At 45.4% G+C, this 24,404-nt stretch overlaps 1 protein-coding gene across 6 annotated transcripts in view; it reads left to right on the forward strand.

The window, feature by feature from the left end:
- Positions 1-21,889, forward strand: part of SP9 (Sp9 transcription factor) — a 72,144-nt gene extending 50,255 nt beyond the window's left edge. For 2 of the 6 annotated variants that reach the window (XM_075933654.1, XM_075933655.1), the window contains exons 3-5: positions 13,151-13,311; positions 17,293-17,516; positions 19,623-21,889. In XM_075933654.1, coding sequence (XP_075789769.1) covers positions 19,656-20,978 — 1,323 coding nt within the window. In that variant the 5' untranslated portion in view covers positions 13,151-13,311; positions 17,293-17,516; positions 19,623-19,655 and the 3' untranslated portion in view covers positions 20,979-21,889. Of the gene's footprint in view, positions 1-11,541; positions 11,806-13,150; positions 13,312-17,292; positions 17,517-18,719; positions 18,878-19,622 lie in introns of those variants that run through there. The other 4 variants (XM_075933653.1, XM_075933656.1, XM_075933657.1 and 1 more) reach the window with 4 other exon arrangements.
- The last annotated feature ends 2,515 nt before the right edge of the window (positions 21,890-24,404 follow it).

The raw sequence follows: 24,404 nt of genomic DNA on the forward strand, positions 1-24,404 counted from the left end.
TTTATTTGAACAATCCAACACTTATAAGGCACATATTTAGAACAAGGGCAACAGGACATTATTAACCTATTTACAGTACCGACTCAAGGACTGCAGAACCCACACCTGCATCCTCCCTAGCTTGCTGAGATAGCGCGTAGTGCGCTGTAAACATGTGGAGGGAAGACCACGTGGCCGCCCTGCAAATTTCTGATATTGGTACCTGGGCACCAAAAGCCACCGAGAATGCCTGCGCCCTGGTAGAGTGTGCCTTCACCCTGGGTGGGGGTTTACCAGCCAGTTGATAACACTCTGCTATACATTGCACCACCCATCTTGATAACCTTTGTGTAGAAATAGGCGAACCTTTCCCCTTATCCCCAAACGCAACGAACAATTGTTGGGATTTACGGAAGGGCTTGGTTCGGTCAATACAGAACGCCAGCACTTGCTTAGCATCCAGGGAGTGTAGTACGCGCTCCTTAGGGGAGGCGTGGGGTTTAGGGAAGAACACCGGTAGATAAATCTCCTGGGACGGTGAAAAGGTGAAACCACCTTCGGGAGGAAGGCCAGATGAGGCAGTAGCCTTACGTTATCGTGCGAAAAAACAAGGTAGGGCGGTTCTATAGTTAGCGCCCTTAGCTCTGATACCCTTCTAGCAGACGTAATGGCTACTATGAAAGCAACCTTCAATGAAAGATGCTTCAATGAACATGTAGCCAATGGCTCGAAAGGAGAGGACATAAGCCTGTGTAGGGCCAGGTTGAGGTCCCAGGCAGGGTGCGGATCCCTCACCGAGGAGTACAATTTCTCCAAACCAGTAAGAAAACTTTTAACCACCTAGTTAGAAAAAAAGAGAGGCTCCTGCTGTACTAACATGGAAGGCGGAGAGAGATGCCACATGGACTTTGATAGAAGAAAAGGACAGGCCACTAGATCTGAGTTGAATGAGATAGTTGAGAGTAGTTAGAATAGGGGCCGAGGACGGGTGTACTCCTCTCCGGGACGCCCAAGACGAGAAGCGCCGCCACTTGGCAGCGTACAACCGTCTAGTAGAGGGCTTCCTGCTGCTAAGGAGCACCATCTGTACTTGTCGGGAACATTCCCTTTCTGGTTGGTTCAACCACGGATAAACCAGGCCGTTAGGTGAAGAGACCGGAGATCCGGGTGAACCATTATCCCCCCGTCCCAAGGTTGAGTTAGCAGGTCCCGAACTGGAGGGAGTGCTATAGGGTCTTGGGTCAGCATGTCCACCAGGCTGGGGAACCAGAACTGTCTGGGCCATTTAAAGGCTATGAGGATGATCGAGGACCGAAAAGTTCTCGCTCTGGTCAATACCCTGGAAATTAGGGGAAACGGGGGAAAAGCATAGAGAACGCCCTTTGGCCACGTGGTCGTTAGGGCGTATCCCCTGGAGAATTTCCCCAGCCCCAGCAGGGAATAGTAGTTCCTGCACTTGGCATTGCATGCCGAGGCAAACAGGTCTAGGTGGGGATAGCCCCACCTGCGGAAAACCTGACTGAGGACAGAGTCCTTGAGCAACCACTCGTGGGCTCCAAAGGATCTGCTCAGTGTGTCTGCTAGCAGGTTTTTGCACCCGGGGAGGTACTCAGCCTGAGGCGTGATATTGTGCGTGACACACAGGTGCCAGAGACGCAGGGCCTCTTTGCAGAGGGGTGGCGAACGCGCCCCACCCTGCTTGTTGAGGTAGAAAACCGCTGCAGTGTTGTCCATATGCACCAGGATCGAGCAGTGGGAGAGCCTCGGCAGGAATGCTTCGCAGGCCCTCCTCACCGCCCGCAATTCCCGGACGTTGATGTGCAGGGTCCATTCGGAAAGAGACCAGAGGCCCTGAGTTCTGTGGCACCCAAGGTGTGCTCCCCATCCCAGGTTGGACGCATCAGTGACCAGCGGGGGATCAGGGTGGCAGACTGGTACGGGACTCTCGAACACGGCGTCAAAACTGGGGCTTGCCCTGATGGGGAGGGCCATGGGGACGATGTCGGCCCCTAGGCCCTTGAGGGTGCACAGCCACCCTGGAACCTCCACCGGAGGCCCGGGAACGGCACCTCCAGAAATCCCCACGGGGGACCTGGGGCTGCACTCTACCCTGCTGCCTATAAGGCAGTTGTCGCCGCTGCATGGCCGGCATATGTATGCCCAAGGACTTCAGAGTTGACCTCGTGTCCTTTAGGGTATGGAGCCTGGAATCGGTGTGCTCCGAGAACAGAGTCTTCCCTTCAAAGGGCAAGTCCTGGACAGTGTGCTGCACATCCGAGGGAATCCCTGAGACGTGGAGCAACGCCCCGCGATGCATAACGACACCAGTCGCCATGGTGCGGGCTGCCGAGTCCACAGTGTCCAATGACGCTTGGAGGGCAGTTCGTGCAATGACTTTACCCTCGGAAGCCATGGTCGCAAACTCTTGGCGGTCCTCCATCGGGAGTCGGTCTCTAAACTTTTCGACAGCCTGCCATGTGTTAAATGCATACCTGCTCAGCATTGCCTGCTGGTTAGTGATGCGGAACTATAGAGCACCTGTAGCGTAGATCTTACAGTCCAACAGGACCAGCTTCTTAGGCTCCCTTGCCCTTGGAGAAGGCCCGGGCTGGGGAAGCCTTTCTTTTTGGGCCGCAGCCTGCACGACCAAGGATCCCGGGATGGGCTGGGAGTAAAGGAATTCATGCCCCGACTGTGGGACGAAATAACGCCTCTCTACCCCTTTTAGGGTAGGGGTTAAGGTTGCTGGCGTTTGCCACAGGGCATTAGTAATTTTGGAAACAGTTTTATTGAGTGGTAAGGCGAACCGCATAGGGGCGTCCTCCGTGAGGATGTCCACCATCGGATCGGTGTCCTCAATTATGGGCTCCACTGGAGCAGCCAGGTTGGAAGCCATGCGCCGCAGGAGATCCTGGTGTGCTCTGGCATCCATTCATGGTAGACCAGGTGCTGGGTCCGTTAGTGCCTCATCGGGGGAGGATGACGACGACAACTCCTGAAGCAGCACAAGAGCGGTCGTGGCACTCTGCGGGGCCAGTTGGATGGCCTGAGCCTCCGGGGGGCCTGCCTCCGGTGCCGGTGATTGCATCGAAGATCATGTTGCGGCACCCGAAGGGGGGAGGAAGGCGCCCTGGACGGGGACACCGACAGACAGGAACGGTGCCCTGAAGCCTCCGACCCCATATATGGTGGCGGCTGATCCTGCCACTGATGATAGGCCCAGGGGGTCCAAAAAGGCCACTGCGGGTGCGGGGGCCACATCTGCTGGTTGTGGTCCCTCCGGTGTCTGGATCTGGACCTGTGAGTCGAGGATGCTCCCGAGGACCCCGACCATACCGACACCGCGTCCGAGTCCGAAGAGTAATCGGACTCCAGCCAAGGCGGAGCCGACGAGGAGCGTGGTACAAACTTGGCCATCGACTCAGGTTTGCCCACATGAGCACGGCGAGGACGTGCCGTCTGCAGCACCGGGGGACCCAGACCCGGTGCAGCGAATTCTGCTGAGTGCGAAACAGCCAGTTGTGGCACCGGGGTGCCGAGGCCCGGTGCCGGTTGCGTCATCAGTAGCTGCAGCACCGGGGTATCCAGGCCCGGTGCCGTTTGCAACACCACTAGCTGCGGCACCGAGGTGCTGAGGCTCGGTGCCGGTTGCAATGCCAGTATTTGCGGCACCGGGATGCCTAGGCCAGGTGCCGAGTGCGTCGTGTGGAGTTGCGGCACCGGGGTGCCCAGGCCCGGTGCCGGCTGTGTTGCCAGTAGCTGTGGCACCGAGGTGCTCAGGCTCAGTGTCGGTTGCGATGCCAGGTGTTGCGACACCGGGGTGTCCAGGCCTAGTGTCAGTTGCGACGCCAGTAGATGCGGTACCGGGGTTCCCAGGCCTAATGCCGATTGCATCATCTGGAGTTGCGGCACCGGGGTGCTCAGGCCCGGTGCCAGTTGTGTGGCCAGCAGCTGTGGCACTGTGGTGCTCAGGCTCAGTGCCGGCTGAGTCGTGCCCGACTGAAGCGGCACTGGGGTGCCCAGGCCCGGTGCCGGGGTAGACCACTGGGTCGATGCCGGTGCCAATGAAGGCACGGAGACGGACTCCGACTCCTGGGAGTGACTGGATGCCACATGGCCATGGGGGTACAGCACCGGTACCGCCAAGCAGGGCCCTGGCAAAGCGGTAAGCAGTGACCTGCCATGACTCGAAGCCCCCTGAGACTGACGACTCGGCGTCGTGAAGGGTGCCGCAGTAGCAGTGGGAACCAACCCCAGCGGGGGTGGTCCCGACGCATAAGCCACCAGGTAGGCATGCTACGGGCCATGCAGGGACGACGACGGTGCCCGCCGAGCCTCCGACGAGGGCGAGCTCGACCCGTCCAAGTTGACTGACGATGGCGGGGAGGTCATGAGACTAATTAGGTCCTGCGCCGCTTCAAACGTGTCCGGTATGGATGGACGATGAGAGGGCAGGTGACCAGGACTAACCAGGCCCCCTCGGTGCCGACGGTGCACTGTAGGGGAAACATGCACCGGTGAACTGCTGCTGCGGTGTCCGGCCGAAGTTGGCTTCTTCAACGGAGACCTGCCCCGGGACTTCTTCACCCTCTTAGACGGCGGAGACTGAGACTGGTGCTGGGATCTTGACGTCGATGCCCGGTGCCGGTGTGCGGCCTCGCGCATGGAGGCCGGTGCGCTGCGCACCGCAGGCTGCTCCAGCGGCACCGGTTGAAGTGCCGTCTGCATAAGGAGAAACTTCAAGCATGAAACTCTTTCTTTTCTCGTACGGGGCTTGAAAGACTTGCAGATTTTGCAGGCAATTGCCAGATGAGCCTCACCCAGACACTTAAGGCAGCTGTCGTGTGGGTCGCCCCTGGGCATAAACTTCCCGCAGTCAGCACACACCTTGAAGCCTTGTGGCCCTGGCATTCCTTACCCCCAAGGGGTAAGGAACAAAACAAAGAACCTAACTATCTAACTACACAAAATATTTACAATGTGAGAAACGGGAACCATTAACTATCTAAGCCTAAGCAGATAGAGAGAGAGAGATGCTCCAACGACCATCACGGCAGTAAGAAGGAACTGAGGTGGGGCAGCGCTGGCAGGGGTACTTATGGCGGCACCACTCCAGGGGGCGCCCCGCCGGCGCTACGGGTACCGCTAGGGAAAACGCTCTGGAAGACGTGGTGCACGCGGCATGTGCACCTACTTCGAATGGACATGAGCAACTACTCAAAGAAGAAACTAAAATATAAAATGTTGCTTTAAACACTAACCTTTCACTCAGGTCCTTAATGGGCTTGATCTTGCGACCTTTACTTATGGGAGTAGTCTAACTGAAATCAATGGGCAGATCAATATCTCTATTATACTGGTGTAAATCTTTAGTATCATCACTTAAGTTAATGAGAATTATTTACATGAGTACGATTTGCACGATCAGCTGCTCAAAGTAATGGACTGAAAGTGTTCCATATGTTATTTAGCAATATATTCTCAAGTCAATAAGTGTAGAAAACCAAAAAAAAAATTAGCATCTATCTAAAAAAAAAACACAGTCACACACACACACACACACACACCAAGAAAAATAATATGACAACAGTAAGGCTATGTCTAGACTACACTCCTCTTTCAAAAGATGAATGTAAATGAAGCAAATCGAAAGTGAAGTGTGGATTTAAATATCCCATGCTTCATTTGCATATTCCTGTCTGAGCACTTTTTCGAAAAAGGGTTTTTTGATAGTGAAAGCACAGTCTAGATGGGATTCTTTTGGGAAAAAAACCCCTTTTTCAAAAGAACCTGTATTCCTGAAAAAATGAGGAGTACGGGGTCTTTCAAAAAAGGGTTTTTTTCCCCCAAAGAACCCCTTCTAGACTGCGCTTTCACTTTTGAAAACCTCTTTTTCGAAAAAGTGCTAGGACATGAATATGCAAATGAAGGGCAGGATATTTAAATCCACGCTTCATTTTCACTTTCGATTTGCTTCATTTACATTCCTCTTTCAAAAGAGGAATGTAGTTTAGACATGCCCTAAATATTAGTTTCCATTCACTAAACCCATGGGGTACATCTAGACTACATGCCTTTTTCGAAAGATACTTTCGAAAAAGCCTCTTTCGAAAAAGAGCATCTAGACTACAACCAGTACTTTCAGAAAAGCAAGCGAGGCAGTCTGGAAGCTCTCTTTCGAAAAAGCACAGTTTGCATTACATAGCACCTTTTTTCAAAAGAGCACTTTCGAAAAAAGGCATTATTCCTCATAAAATTAGGTTTTCCGTGGTCAAAAAAACTGCCACATTCTTTTGATTTACTTTCGAAAGACTGCAGCAGCAGTCTAGATACAGGCGAAGTTTTTTTTCGAAAAAAGGCCACGTTTTTCACAAAAACCTTGTAGTCTAGACACATTGATGGTGTCCAACCAATTCTGAAGCAGTATAGTGGCTACTGCTATAGCAAACTAGTTACACCCAACTAGCCAAATAGCCACATGTGGCTAATGGCTAGCGTGTTGAACACCGCAGCACTAAATCTAGAGGCTTTGTCTACACTATGGCTTTTGCCAGAAGAGGTAATGCAAATTAAGTGCTGATTAGTGTATTGTTGTGCTTCATTTGCATAATCTATTCTGAGCCGTTTTTGTGCAAGGGATTTTTGCACGAAAACAAGTAGTATGGACGTTTCCTTTTTGTGCAAGATCTGAGGGATAAGGATCTTGCGCAAAACGGGGAGGTTGCGCAAAATGTCCACTTCCACATTGCTTGTTTTTGAGCAAAAACCCTTCGCCCAAAAATGGTTCGGAATGGAATATGCAAATGAAGCACAACAATATGCTAATCAGCACTTCATTTGCATTACCTCTTCTAGCAAAAACTGATAGTGTAGACATAGCCTAAGACTGCTATACGTGGCTTACATTCTCTTAGTTTTTTCTAAGACATAAGTTCTTAAACTTGAGGTTATAACATTAAAAGTCATGCCGCTGTTTTTGGATGCCATGCCATTTGCAACAAAATTACATTTAAAAAGTTACTAGTGTTTCCTAGTACAAAGAGTCTCTCCTGAATGTAAATAGTGGCATTGTTGGATGTGTATCTTTAAGAAAAGTACAGCCCTTGAAATTTGCAACATATATGAATAAATTAAATGTTTGCTACATTAAAATGGACTTTCAGTGATTGTAAGTTTGTAGAAAAAGAATGTAAATGTGACATATAATATGGTATAATCTAATATAATACAAGAATGTGTAATCTTGCATAATTTACACTTAATGCCTCAGTTTCCTCATCTATAAAATGGAGATGATAATGTTTCAGGGAAATATTGTGAGAGGTGTGTAAAATATGCTTTGAGATTTTTCAGAAAGCAGCTGCTATAAAAGGGCAATTAATTATTATGACAATAAAATTAATTATTAGGAATTTAAACAAAAACTGATAATATTGTCATTCTAGTGTTTGTGTGGCAAGTAATAATGCAGTTGTGGTGATCACTTCACTGTACATGTTATTTTTTTATTATGAGTATATGAGTATATTTTTCAATATATTAGGTGCACTCATTCTGTTTTACAACACTTGGTATTCACTGTTACCAAATTGTTTCTGTTTACAGCTACATTGAGCTCAAGAGTTCAACAGAAATATATTAAATGATGGAACCTGTGATTGCTAGCTACTTCTCTCCCTAAAGCATGGGTGAGGGAACCTTTTATGGGTTTCGGACTGCTGACCCACAGAAAAATCAGTCAGGGGCCACACACAAATGGGAAAAAAAACCCTCACTGATGAGTCCCCTGACCTCTGAGAAGAAAGACACTCCTTACATTCCCCTCATACTCCACAGCCTAATGGGGCCCAGACTAGTATATTTTGTGTGCTCCAGCTTGGCAGGGTTGGGAGGGGGTCTGGAGAGCCAGCACGGGATGCCCACTGCTGGGAGGATGGAACCCTGAGCCTCAGGGGCTGGATCCAGGCAAGCCAGGGGCCTCATCCGTCCCCCAGGCCTGAGATTTCCCTCCCCTGCCCTAAAGCATTCTTCTTCATTTTTTGGCACTCCAGTATTGAAGACTCTTAGGTCTGGTCCACCCTATAGCAGGTCAAAATAAGATACACAACTCCAGCTATGTTAATTACATAGCTGAAGTCAACATATCTTAAATCACATTTCCACACGTCCACACAGCGGGAGGCCAACAGGAGCAAATGTTCCCATCAACTTCCCTTACTCCTCACAAAATGAAGAGTACTAGACACCAGCCAGTGCGGCCCTCAGCGTTTGATTTATGTTTCATACTTGACCCACTAAATCAAACACCAGAAGATAGACCTCTGGAGCATTGATCTTCTGCATAGTGTAAATGTGGCCTTATGGGAAACCATGGGTCTGACTGTTAGGCCTTCCTTTTAGTTTTATTTTGTTTTGTTAAATAATTGGAACCTTGAGACTTTTTTAGCTTCCTCCTGCCAGCATAGCTGATCTGGTCTGAAGTACTTTATCTTCTATCAACTGAATAGTTTTTAATTCCCTCCTTATTGGTATTTGTTCCTTTGAAAGGAAAAAAAAATACATGTTTTATAAAGATCAAATTGGCCTTATCAACAAAACATCACCAGATTTGTGAGTGACTCCTGATAGCAGGAGACATCAACACTGGCCTCACCAATAAAAGTCACTGCAGTTAATGGAAGATGTTATGGAAGAATTCTGGCAATATTTTGTCCCCAAAGAGTTAAAAAAAATAAAGAAAAAATATATTCAGTTGCTATGGCAACTGTGGTTTGAAAAATATTGTAACAAAAGGGGAGCCACATATCAAACTACAAAGCTGGTAATTTGACTGGATTTCCTTAAAAAGTAACTAATTTTGAGGGATTTTCCCCCCTCCTTATCTAGTCATACTTGGTGTGTGACTGTGTGAGAGAGAGAGAGAGAGTAAGGAAGGGAGATCAGTTGCAAATACTTTTCATTTGTAGAGGTTCACTTTCAGAGTTTGGAAGCCCCGGTATGAAACCCTTTTCCTATGTCTCATAAGTTTCTATACATACTAGCTTGGCGTAATGTCTAGGTTTATACGATTAGTTTTTAACACACATACACAAACAACTTGAAACGTGTAAACGGGGAGAGTGGTATTCCTAGTCTACACTGGCCCACTGAAAACTGAAGATGTTATTACTTTCCAGGAGATCCTAATTAATTTGCAAACGTTGTATCTAATTAATAAAACGGTTTTACTTTTGAGTAAACTGAAGAACAAACTTGTGAGATAAATGTGGTTCCCGAACTATCACAGTGCTCGCGTGAATTGAGCGTTAGTACTATAAACAAAATGTGATCGCGTGCTTTTTCCATACCGTCACTGTATTTAACAACTGACGACTTTTTAAAGTCCTCTCTCTCCCTTGCAAACGTTGTTGGTGTCTACTCTTGTCATCCTCCCCTTGCCCATTTTGAAGAGCGTATTAATCACCTGATTGTAAATTTTAGTGTAGGCACTAAACAAATATTTGGCCGAGACATTGCTCTTAGATTGCAGCCTAGAGATACCAGATTATACTGGTGTTCTCTTCACACTAGAATTTATAATCGTGTTAGTTAAAACGTTTTAGTCAATCCCGTTGAAAAGAGTTCAATTCAAGAATAGACTGTTGAGCACAGTAAATAGGAGTACGCTCCAGGCGGACTAAAAGCAGTGGAATCTAACGTGTCATTTAAAGACCCAATGTTTCCATCTAAGGAATTATAAGACATCAGATGTTTACATCATCTATAATGTTATTCTCAACCTCGGTTATGTAGCCCGGGGTCAAAGACAACTCTTCTTCAGGCTAGTTCAGGCGGAGACAAGTTACACATAACACAAAAAAGGACAATGACGTTTCACAGAAATAGTTCCACACAGGAGGAGTAGCTGTTTCATGCTATCCGCTATGAATATGTAACAACAAAAGTGCAACAACACCGTGTAACAACAAAAGGGCAAATCTTAGCATCCTTATCCAAGTAAAACTCCCATTGTCTTCAGTGGGGACTTCACCTGGGTAAAGACTTCAGGATTCCACTCCCAGTAATAAAGTAGGAGCGCTAGACGCGATATCTCCTCCTGTCCATTCCGCGAGCCTTGTTTTCTTTCATGTTTTTCAGGTGAAAACCAGCTAGTTTCTACGTGACTTCCTAACTCAAGATCATCTTGCAGTTTAGGATCGACTGACACACTACGATGTAATCAAGTGTCAGAATTTGGAAACTGAGTGTGCAAAGGGTGGGGTTTTTCAAAAGCGCCTTACTAATGTAAGAGCGTAGGTCTCACTAAAAAGTCCTTAGAACTCATGCTCCTAAATCACTTAGAGGTTTGGGAAATTCCACTCAAAGTGGAACCCACTGACCCCATTTGTCTTATGCTACCGAATGTTCTCTGGATTAAGTTCGAAATTGCTAGTGAGGAGACGTTTATGTAAATGACCTGAAAGAAGGAATGCACTGATTGTGAACAGAGAGAAGTTAATTTTGTTTCCTTTGAAAACATTATAAAGAGTTGACAATCAGCATTCGTGCCTCAGTTCTGCTCTTAAAAAGTGCTAGTCCTCTATCAATACTATCTCCGTCAAGTTTGCAGCTGTAGTGGGAAATTCTTCCGTTCACCGCTTATCAAAAAGCATATAAAAAAGATGATTTCCTAGATGGTCCCGGACCGAGTTCAGCTGTGTAGAGAACCGAAACTGTTAGCGAACGCCTAAAAGCCCAGACATGTTCAATATCTGGTGTAGCTGTAAATTATCACCTTTTCCAGGTCAGAAAGGCCAAAATAATTTCCAGCTCTATTTTTCTAAAAGCCATTTTCATTTAATCTGTCCTTTACAAATGGTAAATTTAATGAGAATTTCAGGCATAACTCAGACTAAAATGTGTTTTAAAAAGCTCAGTGTATATTCAAATGTATTTCTGTAAGCAACAACCTGCCACTATTGAAACAGTTCTTGAGTACTGTTGAAATAATAGGTGTATTCGCAAAGGAAACCTGCTTTCTTTTAAAGTGACTGTATGCATTATTTCAGCTTCTTCTGATAATAGCACATTTAATGCCTGGGCAAGATGCAATCAATCTTTTGTGTTGGAAGAAAGTGTTGTATTGCACCCGTATGCTTATACTCACCTAGCTGTTTCGATCTGTTAAGCAACCAGAAAGTTCAGCTGGGCTGCTGCTTGGCCTCTGTAGCTTTTTTCTTTTTCCTTTCCTCCTTCTCTACCCCTCCCCTTCCCACCCTTCCCCCCATACAGAGACATTGAATTAGATTGAAGTGAATAGTTGACGTCCTCTGTAATTATACACACATTGAACTCTTTACAGTTGACTTAAGTTACTTTGAGTTGAATTGGTGTGGCCCTCCATATTGATTAAAAGCAGCATCTATTTACCTAAACAATAAATGTGGAGATTAGTAAAAGTTCACTTGATCACAATAAGAAGGCTGATCATTACAGGGCAATGCAACCCAGATGTAATATAACTACCTCAAGCAACATTTTATGAAGGCATAGGCTGTTTTTTCCGCAAGAGAGTGTTCAGGTCTGGGTTTAGGCTTAAGAAAAGCACCTTAAGCAGCTGCAGTTTTTGCGCAGAGAAAGTAAGTGAACGCCGGGGCCTGTCCTGAGAAGCTGGCACAGTAACTCTCCCCGGAGAAGTGTCCTGTACAAAGTTTTAGAGGAAAAGGAAGGGGAAAAGATATTAAAGCCAAATAATTAAATGGACGGTGTGTGGAAAGCCTTTGAAGGGGGCCTCTATGTCTTTTATTCTTCTTTCACGTCTCCTCCAGAAGAAAGAACAATTTTAAGGTAAGCAGGACACGCTGCTACTACTTCTGTGTGTTAAGCTCTTGATGGTGTAGGCTCTATAAGAAAGGGAAGAACCGGGTTTGCTATATGTTAGACTCAGTAGAAACACTCCCTCTCATTATAGGATCTCCTATAGAGAAGGACAGTTCGTGTCGTTCCATTGACTACTGCTCGGTTTACATGGTAGAGGATGCATTTTATTAATCCTTTTTTAACCAGTAAGCCAGCTGATAACTAGATGGGCTAGTGTCTCAGAGGAATAACTTGGAAAAACAGATTTTAAAGTAATGGTATCCAGTCCCTGTTTTTTTAAAGGCGCATATCTCTTGATGGGATTTGACGTCCTGTTTCTTTGTACCGGTGCTGTTGTACTTCCTTCTCATCAAATGATGTGATAAAGGTTTACTTTTGACAAGATCTGAGGGGATTGCTTAGAGATTAGTATGTAGAAAGCAACAGACCAGACGGTAACTGACATATGACAAATTAATACTTAGAATCTCGTGCTAGTTTAACATCGTCACTCGTGTGATATGTTAGATTAAAATGTCTAGCCGAAAGGCACATACACTGCAATTGCAAATCTTGTGCCCACTTTCATTACCAAATATTCCCACCAATTTCACTATTCCCACCGGGAATCACTTGGGATATTTTAAAGACAAGCTTAGGCGGTTTGTGTGAGGTTTTATTTTTCTTCGCAGTGTTTGAAATTCAGAACACTCCATTCAGAGAAATGCAAAAACAATCCATCCAATCATGCTCTGATTAGAATAGAAACATGTACCCTTGCCTTGAGTTCAGAAACTGATTCGGCTTAGTTCCAAGGCAAGGAGAATGGAGGGACTATCGACCTGAATGTAGACAAATCTAACCAGAAGTGTGTTGGCAAGTGTGAAGTGCGTTAGTCCTTTCCCTCAGCCCCCTGTCTTCCAGGCTGTCAGAGACTGGAAAGAATTTCCTTGTCGTGAGAAGTTCAATGTGTCTTGAAAGAAAACAACTGCAAACAGACCCAGGACTATGGGGGGAGGGAAGGTGGCTGCCTTTAATCGCCGCAGATATTTTGCCATTTCTTCCTTTTAGGTTAGCTGGAATCCGTAGCCGTCGTAGGGAACGCTGTGGTATTGCCCTTCCTTCGTCAGATTGGGTCTCGGCTCCCTTGGCCGTTTTAGTACTTCAGGGGCTAATGAGTTTGCGTCCCCGCTGTAATTAAGGCTACAAAGCTACCCAAACACTTCGTTAAACAAACACGTAACCCAGTGCTTGTCTCGCTGCATTGCCTCTACACCGCAGACTAGGGGTTGCTTAGGAAGCCGTCAGGAATCTCTTTGTTTCCTTCTTTCAGGTACAAGGTGAATTAATCCGTTTGGAGCCCAGCAAATCTTCCCTCCTCTTCCCCCCCCCCCCGAATTCTTCTAGCCTACGTCTCTTTTACAATAAAGAGAGAGAGACAGGCAGAGCTGGAATACCACTCAAGACGAAAGAATTGAGCCTGTTCCTTACCATGTAAGTTTTCTAAATAAATAGCTTTTGTTGTTTAAAGCTGTGATGGATGGACTCACAGGGCCAGGTTGGTCTCTGGAACAGTACAATGGATGCAAGAAGGTTTTTTCCTTCGCCATATAAATCATTCACATTGTTTAAGGTACATTGATCAATCTAATGGCTTGTAATAGGCTCCTAATTGCCACTAAGAAAGTACTGCAAGCTTGCATTTGAACGTGAAATGGTTCATGATCTGAGCTGAAATTCACCTTAAGCTTGAGATCCAATAATTATAGCACACATAGGAGCACAATGAACGGCTCTCCGTCTTTCCTAGTGGTAAGACAAGGCGAAGGCAGAAGAGGAGAACATAGATATGAGAGTGTATTTTTCCTCATCGAAATCAGCAATTCATTAATGGGCAAAGCCTGCCGAAGGATTTATTGGTCATTGTGGAACGAAGAGCACTTAGTAACGTCAGTCATCTTGCTTATTACATTCCCATATACCCATACCTATAGATAGTTTTCTGAGTCACAAACCAACATACTGAGTCATACCTTGTCATATATGTTAATAAACTAAGGCAATATCAGAAGTGCTGTACGTGAAAAGATCAGAAATTTTAAAAATCTTCCCTTTTCAGAGGCGTACGGTTTGAGCAAACATGTCTAATGTCGCCTTTAACTTCCGCTGTGCAAATGCTCACCTCTAATAAGCACCGATAAAGGAAGGCATGGAAGTTAAGAAATCTAAAATTAATGATAACGCTGGTATTTTGGCTTGTATATGTAGAACGCAACACTAATAGACGTGGCCAGTGTTTCTCCTTAAATGCTACCAAATTGCGAAAGTCATCAGAACTTCTTTAACCGACGTATATGCACAAAGTAGCTCTATGCTCTGTAAATATGGGTACAGTAATTTGCTAATTCAATTCTCTTTATTTAGAAACACGTTAATACAGAAAGACCGCTAGCATTGGCTGAGTTTCAAACCTGCTCCATTTTGATCTTGTCATGTCTAAGCTATATACCATAACAGTATTGTAAGGAATGTGAACTAAGATGATAAAATCCTCATAAAATGTTCCTGAGCCCTTTCTATCGATGCAGTAAATAAATCTATGAAGCTTGTTGAATAATCTTCCAATAATTGTGGTAATTAAAATAATCATACAGTCTACAGTCACCTTCTTTCCTTTGACACTGCAGTCTTCCCTTTAATTGTTACCATATCTTCATTTAAGATAAACAGAACAAGAGAGGGTTTAAAATATCTGGTCCAAATCTAGCGGAAAAAAATAATTTTATAAGCAAATGTTTGGAAAGCACTTGAAGGATTTTTTCAATGAATCCTGCAGACTTCACAACTGTAGAGTGTATGTGTGTCTCTGTTGCCTCCAACTAGTGGCAACTTAAAAACAGAGAAAAGATTAAAGCTTCGTCCATATTTGGGGCTCTATTTGTATAGGTAAGCATGGGAGTGGGAGGGAGTCATGTAACAAATATAACATGAAAGCTGAAGTACAAACTGTTGGAGAGTTCCATAATTTACACTTAATTTCCATGATCTATTTGATCCTTGTACTCATTCCCTTTTTGTGAACTACAAAAGATTTTCTTCTAATCAAAAGCTGCACTTCATCTTTGCCCACAAATGGAAAACTCTCTGCAGAGGAAATAATTCAGGGGACTCAACAGGCCCCATGGGCTGTATTTTAGCGCACTCCTCCCTCCCTTAATATCTACTCTGTGCATAGAATAGTGGGGAAGCCTTGTCTTAACTTAGGTTATTATTTTATCACCTGGTCCTCCTCTGCTCTGAGCTGATAATCAATGGTGGAGTCCGTATCGTGTAAATGAAAAGCATAATTGAGAGCAAGAGAGATGTTCATATGGAAACCCTGATGCTAAAAAATGGGAGGATGCAATTATTTGTACAAGCGATGGGCATTTTGCGGGTTTCCCCTTCACGTTTCTTCTGTTTGACAGAGAATCTGATTGCTTCTCTTGAACTTAGAAAGGTTTACACCTCCATCCCTCCCTCCTCCTCAACATCCATGTGTAAATTCCATGTCCGTCCTAGGATTCCCGAGAAATTGTTCAGCAACCTAACATTTAACTGCTGCTACATCGATTTATTTGGAAAATATTTGGCAGATCTTTCCTAGAGCCCTGTTTAAACAGAATAATCATTTCATCTAACGCTTTTGGATGTGAACCCAAGACCCTTCCAATCAGTTTTAATGAACGAATTGTTTCCCAGCTTTACCTCCTGAAGACAGCAACTTTAGTAGTTACACAGATCAAAAGATCCATGTTAAAGGGAAGGTGGGAAACAATATTTGTTCAAAGGAAGTGAACTGTTTCATTTAATTAGACCATTCTTCTTTATTAGTACTCATACTGAGACTTAAAAAAAGATTTATGTTGATTTTGTCAGTGTGTTTATGATGTAAATATATTCCGAGATGAAAACGTCACGGATCAATTGTAAAGGACCCGGATACATAATTTTAAAAAATCAGTTTCAGTTTATATGAGGTTCTCACCCCACTTTCGCTTCTTAGTCAGATTTGTTTATGCAGAATCGACATTTAATAGTGCTAATTGCACTCCAGTTAAATTGCCCTGATTGCAGAAAGGGAAGCAATTTTCGTGCTCTCTGTCTGGGTTTGGAAGAAATTGTTTTATATTCACCTCTTTATAAAGAAGTGGAGATAAGGCACCGAGCCTTTGCACAAATTGCACTTATGGGCTGACTGGCAGCATTCAGGCGCTATAATAGAGCATTATTTGGCCGTTTTGAATAATGTAAAGCGTTTGCTGAAAGCTATTCTCCTGGAAATTGCTCTAACTTTTAAAAGGGTGGTGATTCACTCCAAACCAGGCCTTTGTTACATTGTCATTATCCCCCAAAATGTTTTAACAGTCAGCTCAACATTTTAGCATAACACATTGATCTTTGTTTAAAAACTAGATTTTTGGCTGCATGAAAAAAATCTGTCAGAAAATTCTTGACCCCCTAAAGGTTTTAGGAGAGTTTCCTATTTCAGTACCATTCGTTTGTTGCTTTAAATGTGTGCTTTCTTTTAGTAGATTTCAGTTACATATATTAATACATTTTTATAAGTAACACCCCTTCGCATGTGTTTAAAAACAGGAAAAAATCTGGTGGATTTGCAAAACCTAAAATATGACAAGACCAATACTATGTAGGTGTCTTTACCCTGTGGGTTAAATGGCTGGGTTTTGAACATCACAATTTCTAACTGCCTTTGCAGATTATTTTATTCATTACTTTGTCAGCTTTCCTTAAAGAGGGGGGAGCCTCAACAGTTCTCCTCCCTGTGCTGCCCCGGGGTTGGTCAGAAACGCCTCGCTGCCACTGAACAATCACCCCTATTAGTAAATCAACCGCAGATCCTCTAAACAAACAGGAGCGCTGGCTTCCTCCTGTACGAAAGAGTCACCTGTTGGGTGATTGCTCCCGGGTGCCCCTGTCGGACTCCTAGTCTTTCCTATGCTCCGTGGTTCCCGCCCCTCCCCAATCGCTTTTCAATAGCCTCCACCCGAGGAGCACTACAGCCCCTCGGGTAAAACTGCCGTTTATGATCTGCTCCAGGCAAACCTCTTGGAGAAAGCAATTGTAATTCACTCGCTGGCCCCCTGTGTTCAGCCTAAATCAATGTGCAAAGGATTAGAGACAGAAGAATATTTCTTCTGACTTCCACAATTTTAAATATCCACAGCGACAAAAAGGCTAACGCCCTTTGAAAATAGCCTTAGCATGTTTAAATGAAAGAATCTGCACTGACATTCCTACCCATTGTGGTATAGTTACTGCAGACTGGGTCATGCTTCAGTGTACAACAGCGTGCTAGTCATGTCTCGTTGGAACATTTAAAATGAAATACAAAAAAAGCCAAAAAAAAAAAAAAAACCTTGATCCATGGTTTGCTCCCCCTCGTCCTTTAACAATGTGTATTTTTGCATCTAGTGCTGGCTTTGTTGGATCACTGAAGCGGATTTAAAGAAAATATTTACTGCAATCCAGAACAAGTAGCTAGGGCTGCCTGAATGCACGCGGATTCCTGGTTCAGAACTGTAACTAGCTGCACCGGGAAGAGAGAGAGAGAGAGGAAAACGTAATCTCAGAGCTCCAAATACAATCGCAATATTAAAAAAGTTGTCCGTCTAGTGATCTTTCGCGACATAGTGCGGGTAAGTTCATGAAATTACTTAAGAAGCTTCTAATAATTACAAAGGGACTAGCCTGAAATACATTTAGGAGCCAAGGTTTGGACTTACATTTCGCACATGCAGAGAGCAGGTAAAGTCTCTGTCGCTCACTGGGCGTGCGGAGTGTGAACAGTGCAGAGGCCGCAAGCGAGTGCTGGGGAGGCTTATTCCAGCGGTGCCGAAGCACTGCGAAGAGGAAGCACGCCGTTAGCAGCACAGCGTTCGTGGCTTTCTATAAGGCTCGGAAAACGTGCTGTAGGTTGTAAACTTGGCATACAAAGTCTTTAACCCGGGATTGTTTAAATATAATCCTTCTTCTCCACCAAAAATATCGCTCCTTGGGCTCTTTTGGCAGTTATGAGAATGAGAAAAAGAAAAATAGTTAGGTGTCGGCTTAATATTCTGTTCTGGGGAGCTATGCAATTAAAAAGCCTCTTCATGGTTTTCCCCCAAAGAAACTAGCAAATGTATTATTCGTCTACATGTCGACTCACTCTGTATTTTGACAAATACAGAGCAATATAAACTTTGGAATGTGGTTACTGAACACTCAAATTCCTTTTTATAATCACTTCTGGGCATACACGATGTGCACTCTTTGTGGCTCAGCTGCCCAATTTGCCTGATGGCCCAAATTCTAAACTGGCAATGAAAAGGGGGCTGTTGTGCAAATAAACTCTAATTTTAACAAGAAACAAAAATACATATTTCCTGGATCCGGCTGGCATATTGGATTGGGTAAGTAAGTGTGGAGTGTGTTTAATATATTGTATGTAGCCATGCGGTTTAATAATTTTAAAGCTGATAAAATTCAAAGTAAATGCTGACATCCAGCGCCTGCCCTTTGTGGCTTCCCCTCGTTTCCCTGCAACTCGTTAGTTAAGGAGGAAATGTCATCCCTAACTTTGAATTTCCTGGCCTTTGTTGGTTTGTGTCTCAACCTTAAGGATATTTAAATTCAGGGGTTTTAAAAAAGTTAATTACAGTATAATTTTTTTTAGTCCAAAGCACTGAGTTTTATCCCTGTGCCTTTGACTGGCACGCGCCCTGAGCCCTGGTTCTTGCACCTCCAAGTGTCTGATTGGCTGAAGGGCAGCTCCTGCCTGCTCTTTCTGCGCCCTCATTGGGTGAGAGACCCAGCCAGCGGTACTTCAAAGCAGGCGCTCCGCACACTTAGGCTGAGTTTAGCCCTCCAGAGCCAGGAGTGTACTTAGTGCAACTGGAGTAAAGCGGGGAGCTAGGAGGAATCTGAGCAAACTCCCCAGGCTGAGCGCAAGGCAGAGCGCCCCATTCGATTCCATCACCCAGGCAAGGGACGTGCTATGGCTACGTCGATACTTGGGGTAAGTCAGACACAAACGGCACGTTTTTGGTTGTGGTTTCTCGGGTGCAGTTTTGTTACTGAGGAAAAACTTGCTGCTGCTGCTGTTGTATTGCAGTTTCTCGTTACATAAATGACTATGTGCTGCAATTGAACGGTAAACTCGATTAATGTTTCCGGGGCTGATTTCCAATGGTACCATTCACATGAAGACGGTTTTAATATCAAGTTTATTTTGTTTGGAAATAAGCTTTTTTTTTTTTTTTTTTTAACTCAAGGAAGGTTATGCCATATTGAATGCATTTTCTCGAGCCAGTGTGGTGGTTATACTGCTACACGGCTTTGGTGCAAGCAAGTGTGTTTGTGTTGGCTCATTATGTAAGCTCCAACCCTTGTGGCTTTAGAGCTCACTATTTTCGTTTCACTGGGGATTTTTGCCTTTTCAACTGCACGTTGAAAGAGGAAAGCGTTGTCATAAAGGGTCTCAGACCGCCACAAAACTCTTAAGAAATTCGTGTCATTTTACACCATAATTACCGGTCGACCCCATTATGATTACAGAGTATACCATTTAATTTGAATCCGTTTATATGTCCCTGAAAACTAGATATTGCTTCAAGCAGGACAGGGTGACGTTTCCTCCTAAACGAAAGGCTACTTTTGCAGGGTGACTTTCGGGCAGAGTATTTAGTCACGTTGCTGTGCTTCGTGTGCATCTCCCTTGAGCTTTTTTCAAGGCTCACTGGCTTGCTTTGTCTCTCTCTTAGGAAGAGCCAAGATTTGGAACAACTCCCCTGGCCATGCTGGCTGCGACCTGCAATAAGATCGGGAACACCAGCCCTCTGACCACTTTACCCGAGTCTAGCGCCTTCGCCAAAGGAGGCTTTCACCCTTGGAAACGCTCCACCTCCAGCTGTAACCTGGGCTCCAGTCTCTCGGGCTTCACGGTGGCCACTAGCAGAGGCTCCAGCGGACTGGCCAGCGGCACCGGCACCGCCAATAGTGCCTTCTGCCTGGCCTCCACCTCGCCCACCTCCTCGGCCTTCAGCAGCGACTATAGCGGCCTCTTCTCCAACTCGGCGGCGGCGGCGGGCGTGTCCCCGCAGGAGCCCGGCGGCCAGTCGGCCTTCATCTCCAAAGTACACAGCTCTGCGGCCGAGAGCCTGTACCCGCGGGTGGGCATGGCGCACCCCTACGAATCCTGGTACAAGTCGGGCTTCCATTCCACCCTGGCCGCAGGCGAAGTGGCCAACGGGGCAGCCTCTTCATGGTGGGACGTGCACACCAACCCGGGCTCCTGGCTGGAGGTGCAGAACCCCGCTGGGGGGCTCCAGAGCTCGCTGCACTCGGGCGCCCCCCAGGCCTCGCTACATTCCCAGCTGGGCACCTACAACCCCGACTTCAGCTCGCTCACCCACTCCGCCTTCAGCTCCACTGGCCTGGGCTCCACGGCAGCCTCGCATCTGCTCTCCACCAGCCAGCACTTGCTGACCCAGGAGGGCTTCAAGCCCGTGCTGCCCTCCTACACAGACTCCAGCGCCGCGGTGGCTGCAGCCAGCGCCATGATCACTGGCGCCGCGGCCGCCGCGGCCGGGGGAGGCTCAGCCCGCTCCGCCCGCAGGTACTCGGGCCGGGCCACCTGCGACTGCCCCAACTGCCAGGAGGCTGAGAGGCTGGGGCCGGCCGGGGCCAGCCTGCGGCGCAAGGGGCTGCACAGCTGCCACATCCCGGGCTGCGGCAAGGTCTACGGCAAGACCTCGCACCTGAAGGCGCATCTGCGCTGGCACACGGGCGAGCGGCCCTTCGTCTGCAACTGGCTCTTCTGCGGCAAGCGCTTCACGCGCTCGGACGAGCTGCAGCGGCACCTGCGGACTCACACGGGCGAGAAGCGCTTCGCTTGCCCCGTGTGCAACAAGCGCTTCATGCGCAGCGACCACCTGAGCAAACACATTAAAACGCACAACGGGGGTGGCGGGGGCAAAAAGGGCAGCGATAGCGACACGGACGCCAGCAACCTGGAGACCCCCCGCTCCGAGTCCCCCGACCTCATCCTGCACGAGGGTGTGACCGCTGCCCGGGGAGGCGGCGGCAAGGAATCCACCGCGGGTCCAAACGACTCGTAGGGAGCCCGGACTGAACAGCCGCCCTCTTCCCCTGCACAGCTCAGGCCGGGGAAAGGCAAAGGAGCCGCCCCCCAAACTGCGCTCAGACTGCAGGAGAGACCGGACTAAAGCGCAGGGGCCAGGGCCAAGCTCCAGAGACCCAGCCCAATCCCTCAGCCCTGCAGGACACTGACACTGACTCAGCTTCCTGGTGCAGAGCAATAGCCAGACCCCAGCCCGCACAGACTGAGCCGTGCGAAACCAAGGGGACCTAACACCGGCTTTGGTGTGGATTACTTGTCTCTAGCTACAGCAGGTCCTGCCTGACGAAAGCTAGGTACAATGACATTTTTTTTAAAAAAAAAAGGAAAGCATCCTAAAAGAGGTTTAAGGTGAGAAATTAAAGTGGAAGTCTGAGACAGTTCCTCTGTATTTCATAAACATCTGTATAAATAGGGTTAAAAAGATTGTGTTCTTATTTTTCTTGTAAGCGTTGATTCTGATAAGGGGTTTATTTTTGTCTCTTTTGTCTTTTTTTGTGCATTCCTGAAATTCAGGAAGTTTATTTTTTTTTTAAATTTCTGATGCACTTTGTGGAAGTCAGTATATATGTAAAAGCTATTTAAAATGTTGAGTTAACATTTCACTCAAACACACGTAAGTTAAGGTCATTTAAAGAAATTAAATGCGTTTATCTGTATGAAAATCTTGACTTAATATTTTCATTTTGGTATTATTAAAGGACTCTGAACAATACTCTTACGGTTTTTGTTCTTTTCCCCCTCAGCCCTTGTATGGGGCAGCTTTTACTGCAAACCTTCTTGGTTTCTCTTCCTATCTTAGTACAGTAATAATACAAGTGAATGGAATTTAAAAACAACAAATGCATTTGATGTCAGGGATCCAATTTAATAAAATATCTTAAGGTAAATTTCAATCGGGTTATGTTCTATTACTGTTTCTTCATTCAAATCCTCCTCCCCCCGTCCCCGCTCCTCGAGATCTGACCCAAAATAAAAGAAGGTTTAAAACCTACCCAAATTTGGAAACGTATTTCATAAAATACCCCCAAATAGATTTAAAACAAACCGCAAAGAAACTGATAGAAATGTAAAACTGTTTTTAAAACGTCTTTGGCCCCACCAGGCTTCCCAGGTTGGGAGATAATCTCAGGGGAACAAACCGCTAGAGTCAATACTCCGGAAAAGACATTTCATGCCTAAATGAAAATCTTGTTAAATGTTATTAATTTTGACTTAGAGCACATAGCAGCCCCCTGTGCCTTGTATTCCCTTATTAGGGATTCATGTCTTATCAAATATCTAATTAATCTCCTAGACATCATTTGTTCTGACCAACTTTATCTCAGCTGGTCCACGGGGACAACTCCGAATATTCTCGGTGACAAAGCTCCCTTGAAGATCCTTTTAATTGTCTAAATTAACTGCACCAAATTTGCATGTCAAACGGTAAAGGGCAACCTGAGATAAAATGTAAACGTTTTAAAAGCCCCAAACTAAGCACTTGATTTGATAACTAGGCTTTTTAATGTTATGGAAGACAACTGCTCCTTTCCTTTTCAAAGACAGTTGATCTATGCAAATAGTGAATTGGAAATGCTTATGTCCCCATGCAGTCAAATGGTCCTTGCATGTTATTTGAATATCAGTGGCTCTGCTATTGAAAAGGTTCAAGGATGCTCTCTGACTTCTTTGTGATTACTCAGTGCAGCGTCTTATTCTGAAGAAAAAAAACCTCAGGAATAATTAAAGGCTGGGCTAAGGCCTGGGAACACATTTGGGACAGGAATCTCATTTAGACAGGCTCTTTCAAAATAAGGCACAGTTAAATTGACCAGAAGGCAATTATTGAAATGAAAATTATTTTCACTCCCTTTGTCTCCTGACCACCAACTTAACAGCCACAGTGTTTTTTCTTTTTTGGGGGGGGGGGGGGAAGAAAGAAAATGATTAAATGAGATAATTACGCTATTTAAAGAGAAGTTGAATTTAGTGCGAAGAGGAGGAACAACATTTTAAGTCAATACAAGCCAGTTCTGCAATTGAATGCAATTAAAACCAGAAAAAGAACTGTACGGCCACAAATCGAAGATTTTGAATTAAAAAAATCTGCTGACAATATTAATAAAAGGTATTTAACCTTCCCCCACCGCTGTCACCAAGCCCTAACAGAACGTGTGCCTCACGCATTTGTTTTAAATACACACAAGCGTAGCTGACTGACTGACAGAAGGAAGCTTGGCAAGAGTACAATTTCAATTCCTTTTAAAAACATAAGCTTAGAAGCGTTGTTTCTTTCCGCCTAAATTATCCTAAAGCATCGATTATCCCCGCTTTCCTTTCTCCTTTTCTGACATTTGTCTTCTTCATCTTCCCTTTTTAAACTCAGACCGCTCTGTAAGATGAAGGGAAAATCCTCTTGCTCTTCCACACCACTCTTTTCCCCGAACTGCCTAGCGGATCTATAGTAGATGTATTTTATTCTAGGGCAGGCGGGGAGTTGGCGAGGATGACATTGTTGGGCAGAGGTAAAATAAACAGTGCGCTTGCTGGGCTGCAGGACATGGCTTCCCCGCTTATTAGTTGTTGGGGTTTCCAAGGAATGCATTCTCACTGGGTGTTTGGGCAAAAGTCAGCTTTGTTTTCAATCCATAATAAAACAGATCAAAGGAAGCGATCCAGGTCCAGTTTCTGCCAGGCCAGGGTTACAATTCTCAGCTCAATGATCAAGGACCTCTTTGCATTGCCTTTGCCCCTTGGGGTCAGAAAACGTCCATCATTTACAGACTCCCCAGAAATGAAGAAGGGAGCAACTCTGGGCCGCAGAGCCGGTTCGTTTAACCAAGAAAATAGAAAGCATGTAACCTTTTACAAAATAAATGGCAGCATTCTTTAGTACTTGTTGGTGATAATTATATGGTCTGGGGACTACAGAACTTTTGTACGACTGGATAAAGAACAGACAGTGTGAGAACCGAAAAATAATCTGATTCATTCTTTTCAATTACAGTTAAGTGGCATTTCTATAGTGGAGCCTGCAAACCGGGGAGCAAAAAATAACACTGTGGCATAAAGAAACGTTCTTTTAACATGTCACCCTCTAAATGAGAAGGGAGCGAGAGAAGTCGAAAGAGAATTTAGGTGGTTTTTTCATCCTTCGTTGTTGTTTCCCTGACGTTTTGGTCCGATTCAAACGCGACTTCTCCATCTTAGCCCAATGACTATTCTAATTTACATTTTGCCTGCGCGGTTGTTTCAACCAGTATATGTCGTGAGAATTGATTTTCATTCTCCATCCTATAGCTAACCCCATTAAAACAAGGCGAAAAGAATACTAAAGATAAAATAGAGTAAATTATGTGTAAATGTTATGTGATAGCTCTGCGTCTGATACACAGGAGATTTGGTCTCTGCCCCCTAGGGTATA

This window comes from Pelodiscus sinensis, chromosome 7 (genome assembly GCF_049634645.1).
Source record: "Pelodiscus sinensis isolate JC-2024 chromosome 7, ASM4963464v1, whole genome shotgun sequence".
In the NCBI taxonomy this organism is placed as follows: domain Eukaryota; kingdom Metazoa; phylum Chordata; order Testudines; family Trionychidae; genus Pelodiscus; species Pelodiscus sinensis.